At 36.5% G+C, this 20,654-nt stretch overlaps 1 protein-coding gene across 3 annotated transcripts in view; it reads right to left on the reverse strand.

The window, feature by feature from the left end:
- Positions 1 to 296: 296 nt before the first annotated feature.
- CYRIB (CYFIP related Rac1 interactor B) overlaps positions 297 to 20,654 on the reverse strand; it is a 101,947-nt gene continuing 81,589 nt past the window's right edge. The window contains exons 4-14 of one of the 3 annotated variants that reach the window (XM_069780061.1): positions 18,284 to 18,366; positions 17,175 to 17,257; positions 11,095 to 11,216; positions 9,307 to 9,412; positions 8,114 to 8,250; positions 7,388 to 7,465; positions 7,173 to 7,289; positions 5,977 to 6,056; positions 4,685 to 4,811; positions 3,825 to 3,895; positions 297 to 1,094 (exon numbers count right to left, since the gene is read on the reverse strand). In XM_069780061.1, the coding sequence (XP_069636162.1) occupies positions 1,031 to 1,094; positions 3,825 to 3,895; positions 4,685 to 4,811; positions 5,977 to 6,056; positions 7,173 to 7,289; positions 7,388 to 7,465; positions 8,114 to 8,250; positions 9,307 to 9,412; positions 11,095 to 11,216; positions 17,175 to 17,247 (975 nt within the window). In that variant the 5' untranslated portion in view covers positions 17,248 to 17,257; positions 18,284 to 18,366 and the 3' untranslated portion in view covers positions 297 to 1,030. The remainder of the gene's footprint in view (positions 1,095 to 3,824; positions 3,896 to 4,684; positions 4,812 to 5,976; positions 6,057 to 7,172; positions 7,290 to 7,387; positions 7,466 to 8,113; positions 8,251 to 9,306; positions 9,413 to 11,094; positions 11,217 to 17,174; positions 17,258 to 18,283; positions 18,367 to 20,654) is intronic. The other 2 variants (XM_069780062.1, XM_069780060.1) reach the window with 2 other exon arrangements.

The following is a 20,654-nucleotide window of genomic DNA, read 5'->3' on the forward strand; positions in this document are numbered from 1 at the left end:
TGTGAGTAGCCAAGATGCAGGTTCTTCAGCGACATCTGCCTGGATCTATATGGATTGTACAAAGTTCTTCCCCCCCAAACCCTGTACAAGTAATACTTCTGGGGACAGGGAAGCAGCACAGGGTGGAGAGCAAGAACCCTGAAACATACTAGGCTTAAATCAGTGGATTAGACTAGTGGTTACTGGTAATGAAACAGCAGAATTTTCACTATATAAAATTTATAAATTTATTTTTTTGTAAAAATCCAAAGAGCACGAAGACATCTCACTCAAAATACTGGTAAATCAAACCACACTTAGAAAAATGAAAGCTGATTTTATTATCTTATCCACAGCCAATCATTTGACAGGAACATGCATACGTAATTTTGCTACGCACACACCACAGTTTAACGTTAGTTATTAAAGGTTAAACATACAACATACATCCTTACAAAAATGAGTCAAAATGCAAACGTAACTTTTAAACAAAACAGTTTTTACTCATTTAAAAAAACCTTTGTGTTGGGTACCATTTTGTACAAACACAGTTAATTTAAACAAATCTGCTTTTAGTTTCCTCATGGTTGCACATGAAAATAAGCTGCAATAGAAAATGAAGTCATCAAGGGATTTTTAAATAGCAGAAGTAGGCAGTCTTGCCATGCAGAAGAAGCAATATTAAATATTAGTTTTTCAAAAAAAGAAAAAAACCACAAGTTTAAAAATATTCAGTTCAAGTCACAAATCTTTCCCCAGTACAGAGAAATCCAAATGCAACGCATAATTAGCTGCCACTTAGGATGGCTATTCTGAAAAGTAGAAATACTTTCCAGAATTGGTAATTTTCATTGATTTGGCACAGAAAAGAAGTCTGAGCTTACTTAAGAACAAGAAAGTGATTAAAAAAAAAAAGGGTAAACAGGAAGAGAGAAAATAAAAAGCAAGAATGAACGAGAGAGTAGTTGCAATCACTAAAAAAAAAATTCTGTGCATCTCAGTCATTGCAGAATACTGTCTGTCTACAGCAGGTGCGAATTCCAGGTAATTGTTATTGCAACATGGATTTAATTTGCTTGGAGGTAGTCTCATCATTCAAATGCTTTGTTGTGTACCTAAACACAGAAATAAAAATCAAGTTGAGAAGAGCATGGATGCTATTTTACTTTGGCTTAACATATACACGTTTTCTTTGTTTATGGCTCAACCTGACTGTACCAGAGTAAAACCCTCAGCCACTGAAAATCACCCACTCCACAGTTACCAAGTACACAAATCAGACATTCTGATCAGAAAATGCTATTGTCAATCAGAACTATAACACAACAGCCTTGCACCAAGGGGAGTTAAAAATAAGCCTCAGCTGGATGTTGGCTTTCATGCTTATAAGGCCATTTCATAGTGAACTCATGTTACCACTTGTGACAGGTAATTCTCAGTAAGACTGAGGCGTCTGTCCATCGGAAACATCTTTAAATAAAACACAGTTTCAGAAACTTTTCTTCAAAACTGCCAGTGACCAAACCTAAGATCCCTCAATAAGAATGGTTTTAATCACTTTTCAGCCTAATTTCCTGTTTAGTTCCTGTGCTGCTAAAACTAAAGAGTATACATGTGTTTATTCCAGATCCTTCCCCCTTCAAAATTCTCTAGAACATTAGCACATTTTTAAATCACTACAAAAAACTCAGTCATCTCTTATTTTAAAAGAAAGTACTGTAAATCCTTGATGCTGGCTTCTTTGGATGATTAATTTCCCTGATTTTCCTTCCCTAACTATAATCTAAAAGCAAGCAAAAACTTATTCTGTAATTTAAATTTAACATGTTAAATTAGCACTTTCATCGTTATCCACAACTGCAGTGATATTTTAGTTGTTCACTTGAAGAATATGCGGTGACTCTTTGTTTTGGAAATTAATATCAATAGAGATTTCAGCACTTTTTGGTAATTTATACTTTCCACAAGAGGCCTGAGGTTCTCTAAAATCCTGAAAAGTTATTGCACTTGGTATTCTGCCCATGTGAAAAAGCTGAACATGATCACAATACTTATGTGAATTTCAAATTATAAAGAGCGGATCTCCCTCCAAAATCCATACCACCTTCCATTTGCTTTTAAGACACATTATCTATCTCTTGAGAAAACACAAGAACTTCTAAAACTCCTCCAGAATCAAAGACTTAGATTTGGACTTAATTTCTCATGACATCATCTTGAATCTGCTTTCATCACACATGCACATAGCAGCTCACCTCTGCATCTCCTCCTAGCAATTCCACATGTGATTTTAAAAAAAGACTTCAATATCCTACCCAGATGAATAATCAAATGTATGAAATCAAGACTGTTAAAGTATGTATACATGAAATGGGTTGGTGTGGTAAAAGGTCAGCATGACAGCACAGACTGAATTTACACTGCTAACCACAAAATAATGCACAATGTAGTGAGAATCTGAACCACATTTTCCATGTACTTTAATAGTGTCAACCATAATGGGGAAAAATGAGGTACTAGTAAAGATCGGTGTTCATTTGCAGCTGCAATCACAATAAATTAGTCAGAGAATATAACGCTAATATAGCATTTTTCCTCTGGAAGCTTGTGTTTTTACTGATCACCATCTCAGACTGATCACATACAGGAGGTTCACAAATGAATTTTAGGCATGGAAATACTCATATGAAGTCTCAAATTAAGCCCAGATTTAATTTTTTTCTTTAGCTAATAATCTGAAAAAACTTTGCAAGTGAAACCACTTATAATACCACATTATTTCACTTCTTGCATCTTAACACAAAAAAAAGAGAGTAAATGAAATTAAAGCAGTTTCACTACAGATAAAAAAACAAAGTACAACTGCACACTTTCAGGCAAGGCAAACTAAAGCTTCCACATTTCAAAGTGAGCACATGAATAACAATACCCAGTTACAGTTAACTGTTACCAAAATAATACGATACTTTTTCATCTAAGAACAAGAATGAAGCCTTTATCTGCCTGTCACATTTTGGCACCTCTTGCCACTCCTCTGAAGCTGGACACCCACATGAAGAACATGTTACTTACTACAGATACAGTTTCATGACCCAGTTTAGCAGTTTTTACGTTTCTATACAGAATGACTTTTTCTTTAACTTTGCAATTCATGTGGCAACTTCGTCTCATCTAGTCTACAGGAAAAACATTGACTCTTGCCTTAAGTACCTCCCTATAAATACTTAGTGAAAGAGGAACAATTTTTAGTTACGTACCGAAAAACTACCTGCCTTACATGTCTGAAGCATCTGTGAAACATAAAAATCACATGAAACTACTTTTACATTCTACTAATAATAAATAAAATCATTAAGCCGTGGTCAAACCACATACAGCTGAGGATATGGCCAATGCACACTAAGCCAGCCATTTCTTTGGTAAGCTGGCACAAATCACAGCGTGCATACTGCAGCTGCGCATTTGCTTGTTTGGTTGTTCAGCCAGCAGATGTGATCACAAGTTGACTTCTAATTAGATTTTAGTAGGTATTACACTTTGTCATCAGTTTTAACTTCAGTAACAATGTCTACTGTCAAGCTTACGTCTGCAGACTCGTTCTTAACCTGCATGCAATTAAAGTATGCAGAAAGTTATCTTAGCATGAACAACTGCAAGTTTACTACCTAGCTTTTAAAACACAGTAGCTTCTTCTTGCATCCCTGTCTCAAGACACATTGGAAAAGAAGCCTGCAATAACCACATTCACCTGTAACACTGACTGAATACTTCACTGCTGAAGGAAATGCCTTGGACAATTTATGAAAATTCACATAAAAATATTTCAGATAAAAGAATAAGAGTACCTGAGAGCATTTAGAAGGCCTTCTACACTGTTAGGAGGCTGGTCTTTAAGAACTTTGATGCATCCTTTCATCTAGGAGTTGAAAAATAAAAATACAGCTTTTTTCATGCCAATACTTTCCAAGTTTATAGAAGTGTTTTATATTCAGTTTGTCAGAGAGAAAGAAAAGTACTTAAAAATTGCAGCAGTGTGACATTTTCTTGATATTAGAAAGTAATTAAACTTTCAGTATTACATTTTCCTATGACAGAATGGCTTAGCTACTTAAAAATCTGCATATCTTTAGCCAATGCAACTTTGATGTCAAGCTCTGCTTTATTAACCTTAAAAAAAGGAACTGTAAAGAAAAATCTCTGTTCACCATAAATCCATTAAGAATTATTACATTCAGCCAGTGAAATAATGACAAACCCTGTAGGTAATACAATGGGATAATAGTCCACTTGAAACAACCACAAAGCAGCACTCTGTAACAGCAGGTACTCCACAGACTTATTATCAAACAGCAGCAGAAAGTTAAAGACTTGAAGACTGGTGGGTGATGAAACTAACTTTTTACCAGATAGTGAGGAAGGAAGCTAGATGCCATTGTTATTTCCAGTCATTCTGATTTGGATCTTTCAACACAATCGCTGTTTACAAGTGTTTCAAGACACTACCTGAATTCTATCAAAACAGATTTTTCATGACCTAACAATGACCATTTATGTGCCTGAAGGCCTAGCTTGTATTTTTCACTACTTACATGTATGGTTTGCTAAAGCTACCACTATCCATTTAGCGTCAACCAAAGTGTATGTCTGCTACTAGAACCTGGAGGACACAAATACTCCAAAGATTATTTTGTAACAATAAACTTACATCAATTTTTGAAGTTTTGGCAAAAGCGCCCACTGGATGCACGTGGTCATAGAGTATGATGACACCCACCATTACCCTCAGACAGAATGATACTGTTTCCTCATTTGTAAACCTGCTTCTATATTCACTGTAATTTAAAAACACAGATTATTATCTATCAAACACAAGATAAGAATACATACTAGTAATGCCTGAAATAAGATTAAAGAGAAAAATCCTACTATAAGTCCTCAGAGAAAAAAAAAAACCCAAACAACAAACCAAACCAAAACCCCACAACCTATCAACCCTATTTGTCCCCCCCCCGCCCCCAATAACCTGCTTACAAGTCAGATGACTGCTTAGAAAGAGTTATCTGGAAATTAACAAAGATTCTGAAACCTAAAACAGCACCCTGCTGCTACCATTTTTCAGGTATATGTTTTTGCAGGAAAAAAAAATTATTAAAACAATACATACTAACTTTGCCTTCAATGCTTCCTACTCTCTTCCCCACCACCCTCTAATATAAACGCAACCCAAACTTCTGACTCAGGAAACAAAAAAAAGGAAAATAAAGCAAGCTTAATGAACAACGCTTAACTACTTTCTTCAATGGGGCAGACTATTCTTAAGAAGGGTAAGAATATAAATGGAGCTCTCAATGTGCTCCAAAAAAAAAAAAAAAAAAATTACTGTGGTATTTGGACAGAAACTAACTTAAATAAGACACACCTTATACCTGAGTACATTTACCAATGGGAAGCTACTTAGAATCCAGAAGAGACAGATAAAACCCCAAAGTTTAGTTTGACTTCTTGTTCACACTCCCAGTGCCTCTCAAATTTACAGCAGACAGACTGCCTTCATGCCCAAAAGTCGTCTCATAATTCCCCAGACAGGGGCGCTGTAATTTTGTTACAGCCATCAGCCAAGCCAACTTGCAACGAGGTACCAATCCAACGCATCGCCCATAACCCCTCTTCCAGGAGGCCTTAGGCAGTCATGCTCAAATAGTATATTTTCCTGAATTATACATGAGAAAACCATTTATAAGGAGTGCCAAGAGTTGTCTAGCTTTCATAGCCATTCTATTTTTAAATATTAATAAGTTCAGAAAAGTAGACCGCATGATTTGCATGGCTAGCAAAATGAGACATTAGTTTCATGTTAAGATAAACAACTAAGTTGGTAAAAAAACCCCACCATAGCTCCTAATTACCCCAGTTATATTTCTTTCACCTTTTGCATCACAAGTCATGTCTTAAATACAGAGATGATTCATAAACAATACGAGCACTGTTTATACTCACGGGGTTTCCAGCATGACCCTGCACACACTAGCCATGGTGCTTAAGCAATCTGTTGTATTCTCTATCGGTAAATTTTTATTCTGCAGAAGATAAACAGTTTCCAATTCAATTATTGTGAAATATTATACTACAAAACCTAAATCAGATCAGTGGTCTGCTCACATGGCAATGTGGAAGAATTAAAAACATCAACACAACTATGGTAAATCAGGTAGCCTCGCACTGGTTTTTAAAAATGTTACAATATGGATTAGCAACTTACAGAGTAAAGTTTACCATATGGGTTTTGCTTGCTTGTTTGTAAAGAAATAAATCATTGACACTGCTGACTTTTGGGAAGTTTTAAAGGAATCCTGCTCTTTAAAGACAGAAATTTCTATAGACAAATACATGCATCTGCTGCAATAGTAAGACTTAGATGTTTGTCTGCAACAATTTTAAGAAATGTAAAATAAGACACCATTTTTCTCAAGGCATTTCAAATGCAAAGCAGAACTTAAGGAAAAAATATTAAAAGACATGTATCTTTTTATTAATCATGTAATGTACAATTATTTTTTATTAAGAAATAGTATGCATTCTTTGCATGCAAGACAAAAATCATCACAGTTACAGAAGACAAGCACAATACTTGTAGTGACTGGATTTTGCCACTAATATTTATTTAGATAGTTAAGGATAAATAGGGATGTGTCAAAATGTTGACACATTGAACTTTTCCAGTTCAGGTTCCTCCCTTCTTCTGCAATAATATAAGTATACTTGACTTTACACAGCACAACAGAATGTCTTGGGAAGGAGAAAAGGAAGCTACATTGCAATTCCGTTGTTCCCTCCTTCAGGCACAACCAAGCTATTTCCCTTTCAATTTTCTGAAGTTTCTGCTCTAAACCACCACCAAAATGCAGGCAACATACTTACCTCTCCTACCTCCCTCCTCAAGGAAAGCTATCGATAGCAATGTTGTAATGCTATCCATTAACCTTTTGTGACACATCCACAAGGTGGCTACGTGAACTTACTCTAACCTCCATGGCATCTGAGAGAGATACTTTATGTTTCTTGAGGCTCAAAAAACCAAGTTCGATTTCTAGGTGCTAGATTAAGCCTGGTACAAGAGTTTTGTCTTGTAAAATTATGTCTGGCCCTGCAGTGCTTTGAAGTACACTATCCAAGCTATAAATTTATACTCTTACCTCTGACACAAACTTTGTTGTAGCATCACTTAAGGTTTTCAACATTGGCGTTGCTTCAGCATAAAATAAAGACATTCTGTTTGCCAACTCATTATTTACTTCATTTTCTCCCTCTGCCTATAAAACAAAAGGAAAAAAGAATTTTGTTGTTCTGTACATGAAAAAGATAGGTGGTAGTATAAGATTATATTTCAACTCATCCAAGGGTTACCTACTGGGACATTGTTAATCCTCATACGGCTCAGAGTTCTTCTATAGTAGCTGAAGTCATTCTGTATAGCAGGATTTGTCATCTATATAGATATGGAAGTAAAACAATTGTGAAAAACTCAAGAAAAATATAAGGACAAGTATTCATAAAATGTAGTACTGATAAAAAGAAAATATTCAGCATTCTGAAGTAAAAAGGCCTGTGACATTGGGAAGTGATATGTAGAACATAAAGCTTTCTGGTTAAATTCTCAGATTTTTCAGAACAAGATCTAACAAGAACAAGAAAAGGAGTAGTCTCCTATATACGAATTTGAAATTAGTAAATTGAAAAAAATGGCTTTGCTAGTTTGACTCCAAGGATCAGACCAGCAAATTAATATTATTTCAGCTTAGTTCTTTGCACATTAGCAAGAAAATAGCTGGACTATGGGTGTGCACGTCCTAAAAGGAGCAGCATTATCCCAAAAGGTATGCCAAATTCAGATGAAGAAACATGATTAATATGAATTGAAATATAACAAGTGCCTAAAGCTAATATGATTTTTCATCTGCTTTCCAGTTCAATCTAACTCTAGGTCATGCGAACAAGCCGAGCATATTAGAAATTTCAGTATCTACTGCACGCTCTTTTCTAGAACAGAACACAACACAATCCAGATTGCTTCAGTAAATATATTTGTTTTCTTTTTGCTAGCCTTTGTGCTTACAAAATTATAACAAGTTCTTACCTTGAGCTCATCAAATCGGAGTGTAAAGTGAAGAATTTCTGCAAACTGCTTAGCAAGAGCCTGCTCTCGCTCCAGGTGTTGCGTTGGTGAATATGGAGTGCTTGTTAGGGCTCCCAACAGACCTCGCAATCCTGCCTCTTAAACAAGAGGAAAGTATTTTGCAATATACAACTGCACCTGCTTCTTGTATCTCTATTGACTGATATGCTAGACTTAAAATATACATCTGCCAAAATACATGGCAATTAAAAATAAAGGGGCTTGACAAATTGCTTCTGTGTGCCACTGTTACCGTATTTACTTATAAACTGCTGTAAAGACTAGGTCTAATCAGTACTGACAGCCATGAAAAAACTTCTTGAAAAGTTTTATTCCAGCTTTGCCTGCAGCATTTGTGTAAAACATACTTCAATAACCTGTATTAGCAGACTGCAGCCTTTAAGATAACACAGAATTCAAGAGGTGCATACCTATCAGCAGAAGTCATGTTTGTTTTAAGATAAACTTATAATCCAACTTCCTGCTCATCTTGAGAAAAATACCTCACCTCTTGAACAAAGCAGAACTTGCCTGCATAAAGCTTCCATTTTTTGAGCTCATTTTTTTTTTACGAGCCATGCTAACAACTGTGTCTAAAAGTGAGGTAACACAAACAGTTTGTGAAAAAACAAATAAAGTCTAATAGGTTTTATCAGCTTAGACACATCAGTCAAGTTAGTTTTGTAAGTGGCATGAAGCACCATCTTAAGTATTGCACCTGCATGAACTAAGATCAGACATTTCCACAGACCAAATTATTTCTGGTGTTTGAGGAGGAAATAATACAGTCACTTTTAAGTAATCTTGGTATCAGAAATATTAAGAGTTAATTCCCAATTAATTAGCCTACTAATTTTCAAAACAATCAGCTGGTTAGTGCTTTCCAGAGTTACTAAAGGGGTAGAGAAAGAAGATGACAACTAAGTGCCTGTTGCCTCTCTCCTCTCAGCATCCATTGAAGCAAGTTTGCTTTCACATGCAAGAAGACAGTATGCAGATATAAGTAAGATTCAATCCAGTGTACAGAAGGAATCTATGCAATATGAGCTTTTATCTACTAACAAGGGGTTGACCTAGATGCAATCACATCTGAATATGCCAAACATACTAATTAATGAAGACAAAAACCCCCAAGTTAATACCATTCCACTTACCTAGTCTTTGAGAAAATTCATAGAATTTCTTTAGTTTGCCTACTAGTGGAACAACTGCACCCCATGCCTTCTCTTGCAGCTTCTCATCACTGGGATGCTGTATTGCCTTAAATTAGAAAAAAAGAGGAAAAAAGTATGCTCGGATTAAGAATAACTGATACACGGCTGGAAAAAAAAATATGCAGGACAATTGTTTGAAGAGCTAGTAATTAAAAATTCTACCTCCTGAGAAGCTTCCAGTTGAGAGACAAGCCTGTACTAACCCACGTCTGTTCCAAAAAGTTCTATATACTTGTGTTCAAAATAAGTATCCAGAATAAGAAAACAGCTTGGAGAGAGTATAAAGAAATTGTTAAAAATTAAGCTACTCGAATAAGAAAATTTACGTAACTAGATCTAGTTAACTAAAATCAATAACTTTATTGGGGCACCTCCAAGCAAAAAAGTTTAGTGATCAAAGCCTCATCCTAATGTTGGTATCTATGACCAATTTCTGAATTAGTGAAGAGGAAAAAAAATAAATTCAAATTTGCTGTGAAATTCAGGCTAAATATTACAGTAGGAACATTTCAGCATAATCAACAAAAAGCACCACCAAGACATAGTGTATACAGAGCTTTACAGTAAGCTTCTCAGACAAAGCCTTAAATTCAATCTCTCCAGGTTTTTATGATAGAAACTAGACTACTTAGCAACTGCAAAATTACTAAGAAAACAGAAATAAAAATGCTCATAACTATCCTGCTGCATCTTCACGGCCAAGTCCTTGATTCCAAAAAATCTGTTTCAATCAACCCTGGGCTGTGAGTTGCAGCACACTCCTCTCTGGTCCCTAGAAAGTTTCCTTCCTGCGATGTCTGCCTCCTCTCAGGACTGTCTCTCTTCTTTCTCCATGGGAGCTGCAGGCTTCCTTGCTGAGACACACATTCCTCCTGCCTGATCCTACAGCCTCTCTGTGAACATGCTCCTTCCTTGAAGAACAAATAAGCTATCTCCCCTCCTAAGCGTTTTGTGTGACACAGTTGCCCTTCTTAAACCTACCTGATGAATTCAACAGAAAGAAAAAACCATGGTACTTTAATTAAAGCTGAATGGCTACGAGTATCTCAAATTCACCTGGAGTGAGCAGAGACTCCTCATATCTAACAATATTTCTTCGGATATGTTACAGTGAGTAACTCCTCACTTTAGGAGCAAAGCAGCCCCCATTGCTGCATCTGAGGAAGAAGCAAAGGGGGTTGAGAGAGCATTTATTCCACCTTTTCTTAAAGGTAAAGGAAAAATGGATTGACACGCTGTACAGAAACTTTGCTTCTGTTCCAAACGTCTACTTTAGTAAATAAAAGCCAATTAAAAGGGATTGAAAATGAGGTGCCCTTTGTGTTAGGATTATCACACATCAGACTTCTCCAATTAGCGTACAAAAGGTGTTGATACTACTCAATACTGCATTGTAGTCATGCCACGCTCCCTCCAAATTCACCGCTAACTCAAGAAGAGCTTATGTAGGAATATAATAAAAAAAAAATCAATAGCAACAATTCCATAAAAAGTTTGAAAAGCATCATTTGCTATTACATGTGTGCATTAATATTATTGAAACAAGTGACGCCTGTTTTTGCTGCTAAAAAGGAACATTCTAGAGCAGAAATTCAAGACAGCAATTTTAATAGACAACATGCTCTGCCAAAAGAGCTCCTGCAAGCAAAGTTAAAATCCAGCAGTATTTGGTTAGGATCAGACAACCAACAACCACAGGTTGTGCACAATCATAATGCTCTAGCTCACCTCTCGTATTTCATGGCCAGCTCCTCTATATGACTGCAAGTCTTCCAGTATTCCTTCTGCATCCTTTAACACTACATTCACCTGATTATAAATTTCCTTTTCAGATTCTGTAGGTTGGGCATCTAAACAGTAGAACATATTAAATATATATATATTTAACAATAATATGGAATTCAACAGGCACACCATCACCTATGGGACAAATTCTTTATGCAGCACCTCATCAAGAATTTTCATTCTCTGGAGAGCTACTACAACGTATGAGGGACTCCAAGAGAGTAATTGGATTAATTTTAGTAGACTTTTAGCTTCATTTTACATCCCAAAAATCCACCTGGAATCTATCCTTCCTGACTTATTTAAAATTGAGTTCGGAGAAGAAGTCCTGACAAGTCATCTTTGACTGTCGTATCAATCTCACCTTGGGGTACAGTACAAACTCAATGGAAGAGACTTAGGTAAGCACTCAAAAGACAGACTCACTGCAGATTATTACAGGAGGTGTTCACGTCTAATTGTTATCTAGAAACACTGCATCAGATTATTTTCCATCTTCCCTGCCTCCTCTTTTACTGGTTGGGAAAGGAGCCATATCTTTTATTTCTGAATATATTTAATTCTCAAAACATATTCTTTATTGCCCTAATTGCAAAATCAGAGCTGAGAACCAAAAGATCTAGTGTAAACTTGGTGGGGATTTTCTTCCCTCTCCCCTTTTTAAGGATATATGCTGTCTCTCAGTTTTTCTATAATTAGCTAAAGACTTTCCAAAAGTATATTTGATCATCATTTCAAAAAGCCACATATACATGTTTAAAGAAATGTGATTCAATAAGAAGTATGTTTTGAGAAGAATCAACAAAAGGCTTTAAGCTTTAAAAATAATCACCTAGTACAAATATTCCAGACCTTATTTATCTGATATGAGATCAATTTTTCTTTTAAAATTCTGATGGAAGCTATAAGGTTAGATCCTTTTAGACTGATATATATATATATAAAAAAATTTGTTAAGTTATTGAAGCTGCTACTGAAGGTCTTACCAAAAAAAACCCCAAACCCCACCTCAAAACCCTTCTCTGTTTACACGGGCAAAATATGTTATGAAATAAATATCACTATATTTTAATGCAGGATTTCCAATGTCAAAAGCCAGGGTATTAACAATAGAATTTTTTTTTTTTTTAGGGACAAACAAAATCTATCTACAGACAATATATCCTCATGACTTCGAGCAGTTTAAAGAGTCTGGAAAATGTCTTTTTAAAAATGCTTTTCCATGATGCATATGTATAACTGCCACTAACAGTGATGGAAGTTAGGTATGTACTTACATTAAAAAGAAGAAGGAAAAAAAAAAAAAAGAGACAGTATCCTAGTGTTACATATTAGGAAAAAAAAAAGAAAACAAAGTTTGTATTAGGAGAAAATAAGTTTCACATGCATTGCCTGTCTGGATTTTGCTGTGATTTTTGTATACTTATTTTTATGTTTTAATGCATAGAGAGTGAGCATTATTAGCAATTATGCCTATATATAGACCTTGCAACAGTTTAACTGTGATATTTTGAGAACCATCAAGAATTATGGGGTGAAAAAAAGCTGGTCACTCCTTTTAAACAAAAATAAAAGAGCACCACATTGATTAGGCATCAAGTAAAAGTGGCCAGGGCTATTCAGATCATCACAAAGGTCACATTTATAATTTTGAAAGCTGCTGAAGACTGCTGTAAGAAATGAAGACAAAAAAAATGAGGGAAAAGAGCAGACAGGTAAGCACCAGTTGACTGGCAGCAGTTCATGCACAAACATGAAATGCTATAGTGAAATACAGACTAAAACATGAAGCTCTGTAGCATTCCAGATTGTGTTGTTAAATAATGCAATCAAGACTTGCCACTTGGATCATCTCACACTGAGTACGTCTCTTGCCTATTTAATTTTTCATGCCATTTTTTCTTTACTCTCTTTAGTAAGGATAGTTCATTTTTCAAGGGCAGGGTGGGGGACGGGATGGGACAGGACAGCAGAAGGGCCCACAAGAACTCCTCCTCCTCATTTCAAAACCCACCAACAAGCAGAACAGATGTAATACTATGACCTCCCAAGTTTAGACATGAAAATCATTTTTCAGACACAAATTAAGTGGTCTTCACTGAACAGCTGGCTATGCAAGTCAACACCTTCAAAACCTCTGTTAGTGTGTTTCACTTAGGATATAATCAGCCACCTACTGTATTTAATTTCCCTAAAACATTCCAGGAAACATTTCTAAAATAATGGTTTATACGTGAATTTGTTGGGGTGGTGGGTTGTTTGCTTGTTTGTTTTGATTATAAAAAAACTTCTAAGTATGTAACTTTTAAAATCCAGTAGGCACTGGATTATTTCTTTTGGTATGTATTTCAGTTTGGTGCACCTAGTCCTCTCCAATAGAAGAAATCTGTAAACCTGATTTGTCCCAACTAAGTTCCTCTCCCATCTGCAGTTCTTCTGCACCTAGAAAAGAGCTCAAATTTAAAAAGTAAACCTAAATTCTTTTATATTCACTTCACAATACATTTAGGATTTTATTAGAATAGATTTAAAAGGCACAATATAGAAAATCTTCAAGCCCTAGTGCTGGCTAGCTCAGAGCAGTTGGTTTATTTGCTTCTCAGTGCTGGTTAGGGCACTGCATTCTGAAAGCCCATCACAGGCGGAGAAAGAGGGAGAGGTTCTTCTTCCTAAGTACTGTTGTAATCTTGAATAGATGGAGGTAGCATTCCCACTTATCAATATGTGCCTGAGGACTCAAGCTATAGGACTTTCACTTGAGAATCACTAATTGTGGAACTCAATTTCCTCAATGTGGAGTGCACAGAGCAGGAAAGGGAGTTGTACTTCTGGAGTTAGTCTTCACGACTAAGAAAAAGCAACCAGCAATGCGGGGCATCCAAACAGCAGGATGAAGGGATTTCCCTTTTCCCCTTCCATGCATGTAAGTTTCTGCTACAACTTTATGATAAGGCTCTGCCTTTACCCAGCAATGTTTTCTACAGAAAGAACAAATGCAGCAAGCACAGCACAGCTCACTGAAATGTTCTGAGGTTTGATGTTGTTGCCACAGGAGTCGACCTCTGGTTATTCAGGGCAACTTTCCCATTTTTAATCCAACACTAAGAAAAGTGAAGACTGAGGTCCCTCACGTAAATGGGGAGTTCTTATTTAAATTAATTTTAAATTTAATCAGAACGTTACTGAACTAGATGCAATATACAGTTAGAGTTCAGAAAGCTCACATGATAATGCATTAAAGACAAAAGAGTAGACTTGAAAACAATATACAAACACCGTTATGTGAACTAAATGCTATGGAAATATGACAACATATTGCACGCGGGGAACACACACATTTAGTGACTGTTTAAAAAAATATTTGGCTAGCCTACAGAACTAGTAGGGAGAGAAATTTGGGGTGAAAAGTTTATACTGCACAGCAGACACTATTTAAACTGAGATTTTTCCCAGGGAAGAACATATCAACTCATCTGAAACTGGCTGGGACAAAACTCGCAAGCAAGGGAGAGAAAAATCCCAGACTGCTGGAGATGAAATAATTTATTCATCTCTATCATCATTACTATGGAGAATGCTATCTTTGTGGCTCCTCTGAAACCTAGCCAAGTTCTTTGGAGATAATGCAGAATACTTTCAGCGCTCACTTGAGATCACCATCTGCAACCAAAAGTACTCTGGATTTTAGCTACTATTCAAATCAGTAAATTTGGAAAGGATTTGCACTGCGACAGTGATGACACCAATGCAGAAGTTGAGCTGTAAGTTTCCCACATTGTAGGTGCCTGTTTCACATTAACAATATTGTCCTTACAAAGCTGTGCATTTTACTCTGCTCATATTAAAGTGGCACTGCAGAGACTTTAGTAGAATACTTAAGCAACTATTTGTTTCAAATAGGTAAGGTGAATGACCAAAGAAAACATACACTTAACCAGTGGTAAGGCAAGGAGAAGCCAACAGCCCATTATATCATTTATCAGAACATTTTTTGCATGTATTCTGATAGTCAAGTCACACAAATCACTGGAATTAAGCACCAAGATAAACATCTGGAAAAAAAATATCTTAGAAAGCAGTCTAAAACCTTTCTAAATCTGGAGTTTGTATCCCTATAAAGGTTTATGGACATTAGATTTTTAGCTCTTCATGGTACTGTGCAAGAAATGTTTAACTAGTCTACTCACTCCAAAGATATCCGTGGATTTAAGAACAAAAGACTTCAAACTGTGTATTACTGGGCCAGGCGTAACATAGAATGGCAAATTTGTTTTTAATACAGAGCTTACTTGCTCTTCCACATAAAAACACAATGTTAAGTATCACAAGATTAAGTGCCAAGTCTTGAAGAAAGATCTTGACTGTGTCAAAGCCAAGATCCTGTCAAGGCAAGCTATCTGAAACAGTAGAAAGAAGCATGGATACACAATATAGCAGCAAAAAACAAACGCAGGACAGGGTCCAAAGTGAATAAAGAACAGTCTAACAATTCAGCCATAATATAAGTCACTTAATTTGACTGCGTATGTAAACATTTCATGTCAGCAACCTGCTTACTCTCATGCCAAATCTTGTTCATGCTCAAAACATGCACTTTAAAACAAAATTGATAGCTAAAGAATCATTATTCTTTTAAAAATAGCAGCAACTGTTATTGCAATTGATTTTAGAATTATGCCTCTTGTATCCAGCTAACTTGAATTTAATTTAATCCAATCAAATAGTCATTATTTGCAAATTAAGCTGGAGCTTCACAACTCCAATATTCTCCCATATCAGTTCTCCCTACTTCACTAAGTTGTACCTATTCTAATGCATCTCACATATGTGAGATTTCAAGTGGGTTTAAACAACATTTTTCTTTCTGATTTTTGAACAAAGCCCTTGATTATCTTCCCTTTATGAATAATATGTATGGCTATAATCTTCCAATAACAATATATTCAGAAGAGACAATTGATAAAATCAACAGTACAGGGTAAGGGATTAGAGAAGTTACAACTTTAAACATCACTGAAGCAAAAACATGTTTCTCCAAGCATTTGCTTTCCCATCAGAACTAATACAATCAATTGCTACTGTTTCATCAAACACAACTGAAAAATAATTTGAGGGAAGAAAAGAAAAGAAGATATAATGAATCTCAAATTATCACAATACTTCATCAATTTTTTTATTATGCTATTCCACTGTATTCTATTACGTGGTCGAAATGCACCTGAACATTAGTTTGCTTATTTTATGCTTGCTGATGTACAGCTAGGTAAAGCAATAGCATATCCCAAAAGAAAGTAATTAAACATGCATAGCAGCAGCCAACAACACTTACCTGCCATTCTTAGGCTACATTACATCATGCAACAAAAACTAAAAGCAGAAATACTAACAATATGTGAACCTTCCAGAATGCTTGGCATTGATCAGACAAGCTACACGTCTCTTTTCAAAAGCAATTTCATCTCTATACTCTCTGAGCCCCCCCTTTAAGGAGGGATGAGCTTAACGATCAAATTTCAATGCCAAATCAAATAAGGTTCACATATACACCTTTAACGTGATGATGTTGGAGAGCTATGAATAGCTGTTGTGAGCCAATCTGTATATGCAGCATTATTCAGTGGCACACTGGAAGTGAAGAAAAGAGAATCAGGTTTCATATTTGGTCCTTCCTTTAAGGTGCATGTATCTCCTTGCAATTTCAGTAAGTCTTCAAATAATTCAAATTCTTTTTAAAGTTTTGATTAAAAGCAGACAGAATTTTCATTTAAAACAAGGACCATATCAGATTCCAGCAGTAAGATATGATTTGAAAGCCCTCCCTGAAATAAAGATTTTACGTTTTAGAAACTGAGGTTATTTTAAAACAGATTATTGCTTTCTACAAAAGTTCGCTGAACAATTATCCATAGCTCAGGCATGCAAAGCTGTTAGAAGGATGGCAAAGCAAAAACATACACTTAGTACATGACAAATGCAGTCTACTGCAGGCAAAGAGTAATAGATATATAAAATCATCTTCTCACTTTCAAAATCAAGGAAAAAATTTGGCCCCTGCTCAAGGTCTGTGCATGTCAAAACTTTTAGAAGGTTCCCCATGTTAAGGTACCTGCCAAGACAAGAATGAGAGAAAAGAAAATTTTCTTTTTGTAAGAAGGAACAGCCCAAATATAGTTGATTGAAGCTGTGGGGGAAAGACCAGAGTTCCATCAGGCACGAACCCATCCTTCAGGCTGCCACCCTGATGGGTGGAGGGTGACCCCCACCTTGAGGACGTACAGCTGGTGATCCCAGAGATGCAATGCAGCTTTCCTGTAAGAAGTGACTACGTCACCAACATCTTCACAGCTGCCCCTTTGAGAACGGGGCAGAACTCCAACCGAAGGCCTTGCCAGTGACTAATTCTGTCCCAGCACACCCTAGCACCAGTGTCCTGAGCAGGAGTACCACACTGAGGACCAAGTACTGTATTTGCAAGCATTGACATGGTAGCCATGCTACAGATTTTTACCTGATGGGACAACAGAAGGAAAGAGCTTTAATTTTGTCAGCCCTTATAATTTTGTCAGAAAGCCATTATAAAGAAACGCATCAAGATACATCATTTCAGTGTGCAGAAAATGCTAACACAGGTATGCCACAGATCTTTTACACAAGGTGCCCGAAACATCTGTGAAGCCCCGACAATTCCACTTTGGACTTTTGGATGGAAAAAATGCACATTAACTGCACCACAAATGACCAAACCAGGATCAGGAATGATTTAGTACTCACTCTTGTATAAGATAGGATTACAGTGAAAAACTGCTTAGCACAGATTACTATGGCATACTGACAGAATTTTTTGTTTTATGATTACTCGATTTGCAGGCAGATGGATGGACATCACTGACCACAGAGACCCAAAATGACTAAGCACAAGGAAAGAAAATTTATACAGTAGCATGATGGTGGCTTGGCTACTACTAGAGGTGGGGAGGGATAAAAAAAAAAGAGGAACGGAAAAAACACATGCAAATCTTTTTTAAAATTGCACATTTGTAAATTGAGTCCCCTAGCCTTCACTGCAGCAGGTATAAGCAACCCTACTGTTACCATTTTAAATGCACCAGCTGTGAAGGGCCGAGAGACTTACTTTCAAAATCCAAGAAAAAATGTGCTGCATTGTGGTCTATGTCCCTGGTTAGCACCTTAATGAGATTACCCATGCCAGCAAACCTAAAAATAAAAATGGCAAAATAATTTAGTTCCAATAACGATTTCCTATTTTAAGTACATGCCTGGGGCTCACTGGAGCAGGGCTCCCATTGGGTTTTGCCCACTGGATTCATCACCTTCTGGTGGGGAGTAGAAAATGCGCACTGTACAGCACATTTCTACTCCCCTTCTTCTTGGGAGGAGTAATTGTTGAAAAAAATTAAGAATTATAGCTTTGACAAAAATAAGTTCTGAATTACTGGCTCTTTTTCATCTTTCTTTAATACATTTAAAGAATATGTTAGCTATGATGACTGACCAATTGTTTTGCATAACTGCCGCAACCCCTGCCGCAACCTGCAGCCAATAAGGACAATTACTGCTTAGGACAAAAGCAACCTCAAATGGAACTAGTGTTGTCATAAGCCTGAGTTTTTACTCTCTCTCCATAATCCAAAACAAATTTTGGAAAGCCTACTAGTAGTAGTCATCTGTGGCCAATGAACAGTTTTTCCCGTCAAATCACGTAAGTGATGAGTTAAATGCAAGTTAGACTTTTCCAAAAACAGAAGATAATCAAGTTTCAAGAGTTCTTCTTATGCTTGCTGTCACATCCCAGCTAAAAGATATGAAAAGTGGAAGAAAAATTAAATAGTCATTAGATTACTCGAGGTCAGATAAATTAAGGAAACAGTTTCAAACAACACTGTAAGTTTCAGAAATCAATACTTTCAGTATGACTATGAAAACTGCATTTTATAGCAAGGCACCTTTTCAAGGACCCTCCCATATTTTACAGAGGCTGAAAATATCCTGAAGAACCATTGCCCTGAAATACCAGGAGTTCACTGGAATTCTGCTGCAAGACAAACACAAGACACTAAGCAAAAAATCTGATTTCAAATTATTTAAGTCATCAACAGTCTCACATTTGGATTCAAGCATAAAATCTAAAAAATCAAATTTCAAATTAGTGTCACTATACCAACCTTCCAGTGTATGCCTTCCTGCCCCCCCCCCCCCCCCCCCAATTTTTACTGTTACTGAAGACTGATGTTTACCTGGAAGGAGGTAGCATGACAGTAAGAATTATTAATTTACTAGGAATCAAGAAAACCGACGCAATGTGAAGTCAAAATAAATTGTCAGGCAAGACAAATTTTCAGAACCTGTGTTGACGGATTTCTTGAGTTCCATAAGAAAAATGCAACCACTGGGTGAGGGAAAAGCAAACTAAGAACAGCACGCAATTTATTTTTCAGGATCCACAAGATTCAGCAATAACTCACACAATCAACAAAAGCTACAGAAGAAAGTGGGAATTAATCCCAGATTGTTGAAGGTTACTCAGGTCTTTGCTCCAGCAACTTCTACAGAATGACCAAACAACAATTTAGATTTTTAGAAAAGCAACTTTGAGTGTAACCCAACTGATCACAGTGAATTCTGCACCTAGAACTTCATCAGCAGGTGTACGCTTGCTTTTTTGCATGTTCAGCTCTCACCTTGAAACTCAAGAAAATGCAAGTTCTGCTTCCTAAGCATTTGAACTCAGTTCTCTGGAAAGTCAGATTTCTGAGCCTGTGAGAAATACCCATTATTTAAGGAAGTTTTAAATCAGGGTGTCCAGTTTAGACACTTATCTTAAAAACTATTCCATCAAAACGTGTTTCTTCAAAGAGGCAGCTTTTCCAGAGCTTTTTCTTCCATAGCTCAGTGAACTCTTCAAATGCTACACGTGCACCAATGCAGTGTAAACAAGCAACATCAGAAAGCAGAGAAATTACCTTTCCATATCTTGCAAGCGTGTTCTGTAACACAAGACTGAATAACCCACTTAGTCCACTCCCCAACAATGAGGACATTCATAATGTGGAAAAAGCAGAGGCATTCTTAAACAAGAATTTTCAACAGGGGCGATAAAAACCCAAAAGCACAAGCTGCCTAATGATGATTGAGTCTGTAGATTCAGATTTAAAAACCAAACCTCAGCCTCAAAACAGCGTATTGCATATTTCAATTCCAACATTAACAAGCAAACAGCAAATACATAGCAGAGAACGATATTAACTGCCTAAAGAGAACTCTAACTATACCTGCAATTACTGCCACGCTTCAGCTCTTCAGCTGCACCATCCCCTCCTCCACCAAAATATTTTCAATACCTCAAGTAAATGCCTCTATGTAGGTTTTGCCTTTGTTTTTATATTAACCAGTCTCTTAAGAGTTTACAGGGTCATGCATGTGTTTAAATATTGGATAATACTACTTCTGAAGGCTAGAGTAGGAGCATGCTTGAAGGGTTTAAG

This window comes from Haliaeetus albicilla, chromosome 3 (assembly GCF_947461875.1).
Source record: "Haliaeetus albicilla chromosome 3, bHalAlb1.1, whole genome shotgun sequence".
Classification (NCBI taxonomy): Eukaryota; Metazoa; Chordata; class Aves; order Accipitriformes; family Accipitridae; genus Haliaeetus; species Haliaeetus albicilla.